At 48.2% G+C, this 14,128-nt stretch overlaps 1 protein-coding gene across 3 annotated transcripts in view; it reads left to right on the forward strand.

Moving 5' to 3' along the window:
- The window catches only part of ITGA5 (integrin subunit alpha 5), a 72,062-nt gene that overhangs the window by 37,546 nt on the left and 20,388 nt on the right, over positions 1–14,128 (forward strand). For all 3 annotated transcript variants that reach the window (XM_083729185.1, XM_083729186.1, XM_083729187.1), the window contains exons 5-12: positions 1,596–1,657; positions 3,297–3,342; positions 4,165–4,290; positions 5,646–5,690; positions 6,542–6,585; positions 9,833–9,889; positions 11,045–11,097; positions 11,471–11,679. In XM_083729185.1, the coding sequence (XP_083585311.1) occupies positions 1,596–1,657; positions 3,297–3,342; positions 4,165–4,290; positions 5,646–5,690; positions 6,542–6,585; positions 9,833–9,889; positions 11,045–11,097; positions 11,471–11,679 (642 nt within the window). The remainder of the gene's footprint in view (positions 1–1,595; positions 1,658–3,296; positions 3,343–4,164; positions 4,291–5,645; positions 5,691–6,541; positions 6,586–9,832; positions 9,890–11,044; positions 11,098–11,470; positions 11,680–14,128) is intronic.

A 14,128-nucleotide genomic window follows, 5' to 3' on the forward strand; every position in this document is an offset into this window, starting at 1 on the left:
ACTTCCGGCAAAAGCATTCCTGGTCCCCCACAGATGCACACAAGCAAGAGCTGTCCTTCGGAGCTCTGAGGGAAGTCATATTGCTGAATTGAAATGAAGAGGAGGAGGATTACGAAGATGAGTTCAGCTTATATTCTGCCCTTTATCAAAAGATCCCAAGACAGTGTGCAACATAACACATTACAGAGCACCAATAATAAAAACAATAACAGACAGCATAGTAATAGAATACATCCAGTTTGCCCCTTGCTGTGTTGTATCTTCCACATCACCCACCAAATTATTGATGCTGAAGGTTTGCTATTGTGAAGCAAAGGGATAACAAGCTAAAGCAGGGCAGGGTGGGCACAGCAGCCTGGGTTCTCTTATTGTTGTCATATTCCCCCTAGGGCCAAGCTGTTCTCTTAAGATGAGAATCCTTTCCCAAGGAATTATTATTATTATTATTATTTGCTGTGGCCTCTTGATAATTAGCATAATTAAGCTAGGGGGTGCCTGCCTGAAAGGAGAATGCCTGTGGCGGAAAGAGAATGCTGAATGCGCAGCTTCAAGCCCCAGACCCCCACTTTGCCAAAGGAAAAGACTGTTCCCATCTCCAGAGACCATACTTGGTGGATAATTCACATGTCATCAGAAGACATACCCCACCCTCTGATTGGGTCGCCCCATCCACTCTGGGTGGCTTCCAACAGAATATAAAAAACACAACAAAAATCAGACATTAAAAATGGAAAGTCATCGTTGTTTATCTCTTTGCCAGCTGACGGAGAGTGAATAATAACAATGGGGATTCCTCTTCCCTGCTCAGGGCTGGGATTCCCTGCTGGACCTCTGGTGCTTCATCCCAGCTGTAGTACTCCTTCTAAAGTATATGCCTGAAAGTCTGGCTGTGATCAGGCAAATGGCACTTTGCCCATGCTCTAATGCTGTCTTGGTTGCCCATATTTTGTGAGGGTTTTTTGGAGGTGAAAGGCTGGATCATTTATTTTATTGTAACAGTTCTGTTGTTAGAAGCTAGTCACAACCTGAGGCATATTGGCCTCCTGTTCATGTGTTGTCTGACAGAACAGTTTATTTAGGGAGGAATCAGCATCATACACTCACAATCATTCTGTCAGTGCAAGCATTTCACCCCCTTCTCTCTCTCCTCCAAGTGCACTGATCTGGTGGTTCTCCAATAATTCATCTGTAAGCCTGTGGACAGGACCACCTTCTGATGGACTGGGATATTTTTAATAGCATATTTATTGTTTGGTGATTTCTGGCTCCAATTAGAGGGTGGCTTCAGTTTGGTGGGTGAGGGGAATAGGACCCTGTATTTAGAAGGGATCATTTTGAATGCTGGTTGCAGTAGGCCCTCTACCCCACCATGCGTCACACATTTATTAGTCATGCAAATATGAATAAATATTTGCAACAGGCAAATCTGAAGCTTACCAGAACATATTCAAAAACTCTGATTGCCAATGCATAATTCAGCTGCAAAAGGCATGATCCTCTCTTGTATCCTCAAGCTTCTATACTGTAACTTTTTCCAGCACCTCTGAATTTCCATTTCCACCCCCCACCCCTTTTGTCTTTCCTTCTCCTGCCAGAAAAGAGCGGGCTCAGATTTCAAGGCTACTGCCAGAGTGGCTTTAGTGCTGAATTCACAAAGGTGAGTTTCCATCTCTGCCAAGAACATGGGCGGAACATGGGTTCCTGTATGTGGGGGTTGGGACAGAGATAGTCTCCTTGGCATGAGGGTGGCTGGCTGTGGATACATAACAGGCACTGTAGACGCATCCACATGGCAGCTGTCTGCAGCCCCAGCTGTAATGCCAATCTGGAAAGCAGTATAGCCTGTGAAGCCCACAGGAGGGTGAATTGTATGAGTTGTATGGGTAAATGCTCCTGTGCTTAGATCAGCCTTCCCCAATCTGCTGCCCTCCATAGGTTTCTGGAGTACAACTCCCATCTTCCTTAGCCATGCCGGCTGGGGATGATGGGAATTGGAGTCCAATAACATCTGAAGCTCCCTGGTGGTCTAGTGGTTAGGATTCGGCGCTCTCACCGTCGTGGCCCGGGTTCGATTCCTGGTCAGGGAAGTTGTGTTTTTGACACGGGTGGCACTGTGGGTTAAACCACAGAGCTAGGGCTTGCCGATCAGAAGGTTGGCGGTTCAAATCCCCGCGACGGGGTAAGCTCCCTTTGCTCAGTCCCTGCTCCTGCCAACCTAGCAGTTTGAAAGCACGTCAAAGTGCAAGTAGATAAATAGGTACCGCTCCAGCGGGAAGGTAAACGGCGTTTCCGTGCTTTGCCAAAAGCGGCTTAGTCATGCTGGCCGCATGACCCAGAAAAACTGTCTGCAGACAAATGTTGGCTCCCTTGGCCAATAAAGCGAGATGAGCGCCGCAGCCCCAGAGTCGGCCACGACTGGACCTAATGGTCAGGGGTCCCTTTACCTTTACCTTTTAACATCTGAAGGGCAGGGCAGAAGACCAATTATTTCGCCTCTCTGTCAACCCAACTCTATGGGACACCTGGCTGCCATTTCCCTTGCTAGTAATGCTCTGGTTATAGAACAGGGGAAAGACGTGCTGAGAGTTTGCGGGGTGCTGCTTGGGAATTTCTTCCCTATCAAGCCTGTGCACATACATGCATCACTGTAGCCATCTGGATATTCTGCATCAGCCTTGTACTTGACAGCTCCCCTGGTCACCCTAGGCAACCCAGGACTCAGTGCAGGCGAGTGAGAGGGCTTGTAAAAGGCTGGTAACTTCTGATCTACAAAGCAGATCTAATGCTACCTAAAATATTGTTTTCTAAGACAATTTCAAAAATGCTTTTGAGTATTGCTGCCAGTCTTACAGCTCCTCACCTATGTTCAGCTGAGGCTTGCCAACACGTACCTCCTGAGACTGGTCCAGTTCCTAAAGCCCCTGCTTTTAGGTGTCTTCTGATTGCATCATTGATGGCTCCTGTGTGACCTTTGTGAGTCACAGCCTGGTTGCTAAGAGAGAGGGTGCTGAGCTGAGGGTGGTCCAATGTGACCAGGGTGATCTCTGAAGTGATGGGGATGTCAGTGGGTGGGTGTCAAGAGGGAGTGTGATGTAGCAGGTACGGAAAGTGGAGTCGTTCAAATCCCCTGAAGAGCCACAAAGCTGGCTGGGTGATTGTGGGTCAGCTACCATCTCTTGGCCCAGCAAACCTCACAGGGCGCTTGTGAAGATACAAGGGGAAAACTCAAGGCAAAGGTCGGGTGAACTGGCTCAGATACCTCTGAGGAAAACTAATGTTTTTCGTTGTCTTGGCAGGCTGGACGTGTTCTCCTTGGTGGCCCCGGAAGCTATTACTGGCAAGGTGACCCCCTCCCAGCTTCTTTGTTACTATTATGAAAAATATTACTATTTTGGCAATATTTATTTGATCCTTATTTCACTGGTCCAGCTGATTGAGATTTATATATTTATTTAGCTGATCAAGTGCCTCCTTTTCAAACACACCTTCTTAACCATAAGGGCTAGCAACATACTCTTTTCTGTTCTTTTTTCTTTTAAGGAAAAGAAAATGAAAGCTGGAGATTCCCAGGAAGAGCAATTTTTCTGTGTTCCTGTGGAATCACAGCATATCCATAAAGCTGGTCACTGCCTCAGACTCCTTGCACGTGGGGATATTGACATCCCCATTTCTCCCCCCCCCCCATCTCCCACCTTCCTGTCCCCCAAATTCAGGATAACTTCATTCATTCATCCATTTAATGTTTATCTGGCCTCTACTCCAAGGAGCGAGAGGTGGCACACAGAATAACCTCCTGTTATGTTGTTATTATTATTGTCAGTGTTTATTATATAGTATGTTCTTTAAAAAATGTCCTTGTATGTAAACAGTCCTGAGATCTCTCTTGATGAAGGACTGTTTAGAAATTATTTGGCTAGGTTTTACTCACAGTAGGTCCCCTGAAATTAATGGAAGGGACTGAGCTGTATGTTTGCAAAGCTTTTTGGAATGCCACCCTATATAAATGAATTTATCCTCACACCAACCCTGTGAGGTAAGTTAGGCTGAGATGTAGCCGACTTGCCCAAAGTCGCCCAGTGAGCTTCTTGAGGGAGTGGGGGATCTGACCCTTGGCCTTCTCAGTCCTAGTCCAACCCTCTAACTGCCACCCCCCTTTCCCTTCAGGCCAGGTGCTTTCAGCAGCCCAGGATGCCATTGTGGAGGTATATGACCCAAATTATTTAGTCCTGGAGGCTCGAGGGCAACTCAAGACGGGTCAGGCTAACTTCAAGGCTGATGACAGCTACCTTGGTGAGTGCTGGATGGAAGGAAAGGGTTGGAGAAAGAGAATATCATTGTCTTAGGACAGTGCTGGAGGTGGAGTCCTGAAACCCTGTCATTCATTACCATTGGCTGTGCTGCCTGGGAGTAATGGAGGAGTTGGATGGAGACAGACAGACAGACAGACAGACAGACAGACAGACAGACAGATATTAAATTTTACAAATTATTTTAAAATACAATCAGAACATATCGCTCTTATCAGTTGACCTACCATCCTTTGTGCTCCTCCCTTTCCCACAATAAGAGCAACGATCAGGAGAGGCTGTTGATTGATCTTGCAACAGTCCAGAAGTCCAGCAAGTGCAGGTTAAGGAGGAGCTGAACACCTAGAAGGCCGCAGGTTCTCTAATCCTTGCCTTAGGGGGTAGCATTTGCTTCCTGGGAGCTGGTTGCCTTTGCCCATTCTGTTCTTCCTGGTTGGCTGAGCAGGTGGTTCTGGCGCTTCAGCACTTGCTCAGTTCAGAATCTGGGCCCTGTTAGAAAGAAAGGGGTGATCAAGCCTTTGTCAATGGGCAGTGGATCAGAGGTTTCCCTGAACTTCAGAGTCAGCAGATCTCTGCAAGATCCAGGGTACTTGAGTTCACCCCTTGTTTCATCCATGAGGTGGGGGTGAGTAGTGTTCATGGGAGGTGTTGATATTATTCACAACTAATAAGCAGAATGATGCATAAGCATCTCTTCAGGGTCAACAAGGACATTCTGGGATACCCCAAATGCTCTGGAATTAATCTTACTTAACAGACAGATGTGGTTACATCAGCGTAACCACACTATGATGGTGAAATTTGTCACTCCATGTCCTTTATTTCAACCCAGTCACAGAATTTTTTCACCTCCTGATGATGCTTAGGAACATAGGAAGCTGCCTTTTACTGAGTCAGACTATTGGGCACACTTTTCTCTGCACCAAGTGGCAGCTGTGCTCCCAGATTTCGGGGGGGGGGGGGCTCTTTCCCAGTCTTACTTGGAGATGCGGCGGATTGAACCTGGAGCCTTCTGAATGCAGAGCAGAGGCTCTGCCACTGAGCCCACAACCTGTCCTTTTCCATTTCCCTGCAAAAATGACCACATGCACTTACCTTTAGAGAAACCCAGAAGGGGCTTATCCCATCTCCTCCAAAGGGAAGGATTTTGCCTCCTAGCAATGTTCAGCCTGGGGCCAGATTGCTGACTAACTAGTTGGCATTATGGGACCTATGGCTACCTGTGGTACCGCATGGCATGCTGGGAAATGGCAGTAGCGTTTCCTGATGGCCCTGGTAGGTGCAGAATGGCATGCATTCCCCCCTTAATCATGTTGTTTCTCCTTTCCCTCTCCCTAGGCTACTCTGTGGCGGTCGGTGAATTTAGCGGAGATGCCACTGAAGGTACTAATGGGCTTATTAGTAAGGGAAGATACTTTCAGCATGGGTGGTAGGGCTGGTTTGGAGAGCAAAGAATCTAGAATTGTAGAGGTCCTCTAGTCCACCCCCTGCAATGCAGGAATCTCATCCACAAGAGACTGCCATCCAAAATCTCCTAAAAACCCTTCAAGGAAGGAGAGTCCACAACCTCCTGAGGGAGACCATTCCACTGTCAAACAGCTCTTATTTTCAGAATGTTCTTCCTGATGTTTAGTCGGAATCTCCTTTCTTGAAACTTGAATCCGTTAGTACAAGTCCTACCCTCCAGGGCAGGAGAAATCAAGCATGCTCCATCTTCCATGTGACAGTCGGGTTTATGTGTACCTTGTGTCAAAAATATATACCTCCATTGCATTCTGAGTAAATCACACACGTCAAGATTTTAAAATGTTGTATAATTCTACCCCTCCCCCCAAGACAATAAATAGGTTTTCAAATAAATTATAACTTTATTTCTATTTTTTGTTAGAAAGTGTGGAGGGAATATTGGAATGCAAAAATAAGAGTGCAGTTATGAGGGCAGTAGGAGAGAGATTGGGGTTCATATTATTATTATTATTATTATTATTATTATTTTATAACCCACCTTTACCCATGACAGGGACTCATAGTAAGGGCTTGGAATTAGTAAATAGTGCACTGCATTATTATCTGGTTTCTTAAAGGTCATACTGTACGTATGTATTTTCCTCCTCTCCCATGAGGGCTCTTCCAGGGTCCATGATCTGTGCCATATGCTGCTGTTCACAGTGTGCTTGCAGCAGTTCGGACTCCTGCTGCCACTGATTGCATTGTGTTCCTTTGCTCTCTTGCAGACTTTGTGGCTGGCGTTCCTAAAGGAAACCTGACTTATGGATATGTAAGAGCCAAACCTGTGCCTCCTTTCTCCCCGCTCTCTGTGTGTACTGTAACTCTCAGTCTTCCTGGCAACCTTTGCATCATTTGGCGTGGGCTGAGTGTCCCTGTCCCCCTGCCTGCTTTGTAGAGCTGGAACATTGGCCATACAGTAATTCCCTTGAAAATGTGCTCTAGGGGCTGGCACAGAATTTGGCAGCAGACCTTTTGTGGATGGCAGGTGGGTTGTCAGGAACTTCTGTAAAAGTGCTCCAGATGCCCCTCACCACCATTCTCACCAGGTGCACAGGATGCTGCCTCAGGTTCTTCCAGCTGCAAGCTAATCTACAAGAGTGTTTATTTAAAAAATTGCTATACAGCTTGGACCTTAAAAGAACAACTTCCTTAGATCTCCACTTCTTCTCATAACGAGGAACTAACCCAGTGCTCTTCAACCTTGGGTCCCCTGATTGTGTTGGACTACAACTCCCATGATCCCCAGCCAGTTTAGCCAGGCTAGGGGTGATGGGAGTTGTAGTCTAACAGCATCTGAGGCCCCAAGGCTGAAGTACACTGGCCTAAACCAATGGGGTAACCTCTGGGATGTAGCTGGACTACAATCCCCTAATCCCTGAGGGCGCTGGCTTTGAAGGTGGAGTCCAGCAATCTCTGGAGGTTTTGCAACCAGGCTGCTGAAGGTTGCCTGAGAAATACTCTTTATCTCCTTTCTACTTGGGTTATTAATGGATAGATAGGGGACCAGACCCAGAGGGTGAAATTCAAAGTAGCATTCAGGAAACGGCTCTGTTGGCGCAGCCTGATGGAACCACCTCCTTTTCTGGGGGTTATCTCAAGCCCCCACCCCAAGCCGACTGGGGGGTGGGCACTGGGGAAGGGAAGGGAACCGTGTTGTGCTAGCAGGACTCTCTGAATCCAGCCCATAAAGTAGTACTGGTAGCATTATTTATGTTTTTATTTTTTAAAGTTGTTTAAAAGCCATTTGAAATCTCAATCCATTCTTCATTTTTCTTTGCAATGCAGCAAGCAGTCAGTTGCTTCTGAGTCAAGACTGGTCTATTAGGGCACTGCTCCACCAACCTCCGTCTCCCCCCAGTCAGGGGCATCATGTGTAGGGGGTGCAGCCGGGGTGAAGGCTTGCCACATTTTCCTGGGGGGGGTGCATTTGGCTCCTCCTGCTGCTCTGACAACCCTGCAGCACTTTGCGAGGCTGGAATCTGATCTGAATGCTTCGCTGGGCAAAGCAGGCAAGGCTGTGATCGAAGGGCACATTGCTGTTGCATCCTTCTCACACCGCCCTGCCATCCCCGAGCTGCTTTGCGAGGCTGGGATGGTGCAAGGGCTGTGCCACCCAGCTGAGCTCCACCCTGTGCGGGCAGGCAGGTGGCACAGCATGGCCCTTCTTGACTCCAGTGGGGGATCACTCCAGCAGCAAGGGCTGGGCTGGCGCGGCAGGCTCCATTCATCCTCTGCCCACCCCACCCCCTGCACACACGCACGCCCCGGGCACTGGCAAACCACGCTATGGCTCTGCCCCTAGCCAGTCCCCACCTGCTTACAACCAGTCCAGGGGGAGGCAATGGGCCACCAGATTCTTTTCTCCTTAGTCTCAGTGTCGCCCTTGTAGAACTCAGGAGAGAGGTGGATGCAGACAGAACCAGAATTAGGTGGCTGTGCCAGCCTTGTCCTCTGGCTCCAACCCCTGTTGGCCTGCCACCTTCTGCCCTACCCGTCCCGGTGGACACCGGCCTCCGCTGCTCCTTCCCAGAAGTTCCGTGAGAGGCATGTCTGGCCACATCCGGGCTGAAGAGTCCTGTGCTGGTGCTTTGTGGTGCCATGGCATCAACCGGTGTGCTTTTGGGTGTAGCCCCATCGCATTTCCCCTTCCTGTGTGGTTAGTGGAGGGCCCCACTCACAGGAAGGTGCAAGGTAAAAGTGGGTGTCATCCCACCTGGAGGCGCTGGTGTGTTCTTTGGCCCCCATGATCCCTTGCCATTGTGACTTTCCCCTGACACGGGACACACGAGTTCACGGTGAGCTCAGTGAGTCGTTGCCTCACACATGACACGCCAGCCTGTCTCTCCTCCTCACCCTCTCCTTATTCGGCACCACTTAGCTGCATGTTTGTTGTTGACCCTATGGGTTGCTATGGTAACGGGTGCATTTCTAAAGATGAGGGAAATGTAGAGGCCCGAAACCAAACAAATCTGATTTCCCTGCGGCCGTTTGGCTGCGGCCAAGAACCAACCCCATGATGTTGATGCAGAGGTTACTTTGGGCTGCGATTCTGTTCGCCTCTAACATGTGACGTGGCCCTTCCTTCCTCCTGGCGCTGCCTTTCTCTCGGTGACCTTGCTGTGACACTGAGTCGCCCACAGAGCAGAAGTGGTGCTAAGGGCACCCTCCTCCCAAAGCTCCCGCAATACAGCATCCGCCAACTCATTTTCTGCCACACTGTGGGATCCTTTGGGTGAGGTTTACTTCTGCATTCTAAGTTTGGGGCTGTAGTGCAGGAGGCATCCAGACTCAAAACAGATATTTTTACCTCAGGGCTGTTCTCTCTCTCCCTGCTGGCATCCCCCACAGTATAGCATTTCTATACTGTCCTCTCATAAAATATCAGGGCAGTGTACAGCAATACAATACAATACAATACAATACAATACAATACAATACAATACAATACAATACAATACAAGCAATCATTAAACTGACTCATGACTCAAGAAAATTCTAATCATTCACACATGTATAACATAAACATAAGCTCATGCACACACATATATGAGTACTACCAGTGTTGTGAAAAACTGCCTATGTGGATGAAGGAAGGGAAAATGTCCTAGTGATAAGAGCAATTAATTGCAGTGATTTGAATAAATTATTAGTATTATTTAAAGAAAAGGTTTCTATTTTGGTAGCCAGGACTCCCAGCTGTGGACGGAGAATGCGTACATGGCCAGAAGGGAGACCCCGGGTCTTGGGAGCAAAGCCTCCTCATTTCCCTTTTCATCCCTGTTAGGAGAAGTTGGGTTGGCTCCTTTGCCACAACAAGCCTTTCCCAGCTGAGTCCCTTGAGTACTGATGAACTATGACTCCCTTTATCCCTGGCCATTGGTTGTCCTGCCTGGGGATTATGGGAATTGTAATCCAGCAGTGCCTTAGTAGAGGATTCTGGCTTTGGATCAGTCTAATGAGACTGAAGACCTCTTACTTTCTCTTCCTTTCTTCTTTCTTTCTTTCTTTCTTTCCAGGTCACAATTCTAAATGGAAGTGACATTCGGCCCCTGTACAACTTTTCTGGAGAGCAGGTAAATGGCTGCACTGTTCACACTGAAGCCAGGAAGGAGGGTCTTGATGCTGCAGCTGGGCCATGCCCAACCTCTGACAGAGGCCCCAGAGCCCTCGTGCCAGGCTCCATTGCCATCCCTTAGGGGGACACCTGCGTTAAGGTCTGAGGTTCCATCCAGGAAAGGACAGGAGCAAGAAATAGGAAGCATATGATGGTTCCTGAGATCCACTGTGTTTACTAGTCCTATTTCCTCCGCACTCACCCCCCCCAAGCTTTCAGGCTACCTGGGGCCTTAGACAGGACTTTGTCTGTGCTGTGATTCAGTGTATCAAAAGTACAGGATTTGGACTGATTGGGTTCAGGGTGTTAAATTTGGTTTTCCGTACAGAGTATACCCTATATGTGCTTATCTGTCTGAACAGAAGTGTTGTTGCACAGCTGGTAGTCAGGGATGATGGGAGTTGTAGTCTGACAGCAACTGGAGGGCTCCCAGTGGGACAAGGCTGCCCTGGAAAACCCCAGAAATTTTTGGAACTATCCTGTCTTGGAGGTGTGCAGGTACCATGATGGGTCTGGGGCCCCATCTGCCCAATGCATTTAAAGCAGAATTATGCCACTTTGAACAGTGTAGTTTATGCTGCAAGTTGTCAGGAGATCTCAGTTCCCCTCACAGGGCTATAATTCCCAGAGTTCCATTTGCAGATAGGTAGCCGTGTTGGTCTGCCATAGTCAAAACAAAAAAATTCCTTCAGTAGCACCTTAAAGACCAACTAAGTTAGTTCTTGGTATGAGCTTTCGTGTGCATGCACACTTGTATCTGAAGAAGTGTGCATGCACACGAAAGCTCATACCAAGAACTAACTTAGTTGGTCTTTAAGGTGCTACTGCAGGAATTTTTTTGTTCAGAGTTCCATTGTGAGAATTGTTGCTCTGGGAGGGAACACACGTTTCCTAGCAATTCTTGGCCTGCTTAACAAACACACCTCCCAGGATTCTTTGGGGAAAGCGACCATGAAGATGCTTTCACTGTACAATGCAGATGTGGCCTGGGTTTGAGGGGTCTGTGGGCAGTCAAGAGTCCCGCCCTGAGCAGACAGTCTGTCACGATTGCAGGATGCCTGCCCCATGTTGACATCCTTCAGCCTCACCAGCTGCCTGTCATTTCCCTCAACAGATGGCTGCCTATTTTGGCTATGCTGTGGCTGCCACTGATCTCAACGGTGACAGGTGAGTGTTGAGGAAGGGTGACCACAATCACTAGTTTTGTGTGTGTGTGTGAGAGAGAGGGGGGGGCTTTTCTCCACACTGGAAGAAGCTGTGGGAATGTTTGACTATCTTTGAGTTTGGGAGATTTTGGGTGGGCTCTGTCTGGGAAGGAGGAAGAGCGTTGCCCTGGATAGCAGAGGGAAGGGGCAGTGCAGACCCCATGGAGATACTCTGGCCATGGTTGAGGAGGGGGGCTTTGTGCCTCTAGACCCTGCTGCTCTCCCACTTCCACTAGTGCTTCTCTGAACCCCGGCAGGGAGCTCTTTGTACCTTTTGGATCCAGAGTTGGTGATTTTAAGGCTCTTGCTCTTTCTCCTCCCACCCCACCATGCAGCCTAGATGACCTACTGATTGGTGCCCCCTTATACATGGAAAAAACAGAAGATGGTCGTGTGCAGGAGGTGGGCAGAGTCTACATCTTCCTGCAACAGCTGTACGGCATGGAGCCAGTGGCGTCGGCCGCACTTACTGGTCACCAAGAATTTGGTCGCTTTGGCAGTGCTATTGCTCCCCTGGGAGACCTTGACCAGGACGGCTACAATGGTAGGGATCTTTGACAAGGAGATGCAGGGGTGGGCTGCCCCAGACATTTGCATCCCACCTTTCATCAAAAGTTACCAAGTTCCTAACAATTTTCTTGCAACTTGTGAGCATCCATGAGGACATTTTCATTTTATTGCTGTTGCTAAATGTCTGCCCTTTAACTTTTTCACTTTGACAGCAGGATTAACCAACAGCTTGTTAGTTCTACCCTCCCTTTATTCCACAATGCCACACGGGCATTGATGCCAGATCCCTGTTCCACTCAAAGCAGTTCTCCCGCCCTTCCCAGATTTTTCATAGCTGAGGTTAAGGTACTCTGGTGGATTTTGGGGAGTTTTTTATGAGTTAAGATTGGAAGCGCACCCCAATCAATGCCAAACTGCATCTGCATGTTGTATTGTTCAGGGCATGCTTCCTGAATGGCAGGAGGCCAGTGGAGAGTAGCAGTTCGCACAGAGATGCAGGAGGCAGCCCCCTTGAAAATGGCTGAGCCTTTCCAAGGAGTGGGACTGGACAATCTCATCTCACCTGATGCAGCAGCACAGTAGCATTGTGGTCCAACTGCATCTGAAGAGCCACAGCTTTAATTTGTTTGCTTTCTTGCAGCCCACTAGCAAGCCCTGGGATGTGGTTTTGAATCTGCAGAGTCCTGATCTCATGAGCCATTATATAACTAAAAGTACAGAAGGGTCAAGCCCATCATTTCGACATTTGAGCTCATGTACCTTTAACAGTTGTGTAGATGGGATAATTTGGGCAAGAGCAGCTGTTCAAAGCAGTGTGCACTTACTGAATTCCCCTTTTCTCTATTCAGCTGTTATAGGTGCTGGACCCTTGGTGATCGACTCCCCCTGCAACACAGGCTCCCATTAGGGAACCCTCTTGAACCTGACAGACAAGTGTCCCACAAAATAACAAAGCAAAGTGGGGATCAAGTTTAATGTGGTACATTGAAAGAGGAGGCAGCAATCTGTTCAGCAGAATATGTGTGTCTGATTTGGTTCCCCGCCCTAGACATAGTTTGCATACTCAAGATAGCATACAGTAGATTAGTTTTCCTTTAATGTCATAGGCAAATCAGAGGAGCTCCAAAATCATTAAAGAGCAATGATTCCTCCTGCCCTTTCAGAATACATTTATGAGCAAGGTCTGGATTCTGATCACAGCCAGATGCAACCCAGGACAAAAGTTTTATAGGTATTTGTGACCCATATTTGTGTATGTAGCTGAATAGGAAAACCCTACATGTGATTTGGCTGCCATCTGCTGGAGGAGGTTCATACTGCACATTTGCATCGTCTATGTATGTCTGGGCACACCTTGAAGCAGGTACTGAAATTCCTGGTTTCTGCTACAGTCCTGCACAAGAGGCTAAGGCCTGGTGCTTTTCCTCTTCTCCATTGTTTTAATTTATTGTGTTAAAATATTTCCTTTTGTCCCACCTTTTAACTCAGAAGTTTCTAAAGCAGCTAAGAGAGAAAAGGCAGCAAAAATTAAAACTAATTGGAGCGGAGTGTGCATTCTTGTGTACAAATCCTGCGAAACCGTTTCTGAGCTCCTGTACTGGGGTTCCCTGGGCACAGGAGTTAGGGGGATGAGGGTGAGGAGTGAGAAGAGGTTACTATGTGTTTTTATTACATTATTCCCCACCTTTGCTCCAAGGAGCTCCAGGTGGCATACCTGGTTCCCCCCTCCTCTTCCTATCCTCACAACAACCCTGTAAGGTGGGTCAGGCAGAGAGACAGTGTCAGGCCCAAGGTTGTTCAGCAAGCTTCATGGCTGAGTTGCAATTTGAACCCTGGTCTTCCAGGCCCTGGTCTGACACACTAATCTCTATACCATATTGGTTCTCAGTGTGGTTTTTGGTTAGAGTACTAATGGAGGCAGCCTGGGGAATTTGGGAGACAACTCAGCAGAGAGAGAAGGAGGGTCCCTTAATCCAGTTGGGCTCCTTTTTGAAAGAAGTGAAGTAAGACCCTTCACCGTCTAAAGTGGGGAGGGATGGGGGGCTCTGTAGGACCAAGACCAGCAACTCAATTTATCTAACTGTGCCACTGCCAAGAAAGGCTCCGGCGGAATGCGTGGGCAAGACCAAGAGTGGGTCCAACGGTCAAGAAAACAGCTTCTGCATGTGCTGTTGAGGAAAGTGAGGGGCAGGTGGGGCTGTCCACCTGGGAAGGGAGTCCATCTAGGAGAAGGAACACTCTGGTCCTAAACCTCCTCTGCTTTGTGGGGCATCTTCAGGAAAAGAACAGACTAAGGATTAAAACCTACACACATCTGGAGTGGAGTCTCCTGCAGCCCAGCTGGTGCCAAACTTATTGCTCTGCTTTTCTTTGGGCCACATCAGTGAGGCTGAGAGTGGGGTCATGTCTGAGCAGCCCAGGACCTCCATCCACCCTGCCCAGGCATGCTCCCCAGGGATGTCATTTCAGTGCTGCTAATGCAG

The sequence above is a fragment of the Podarcis gaigeae genome, assembly GCF_964106915.1.
Source record: "Podarcis gaigeae genome assembly, chromosome: 2".
Lineage (NCBI taxonomy): Eukaryota > Metazoa > Chordata > Lepidosauria > Squamata > Lacertidae > Podarcis > Podarcis gaigeae.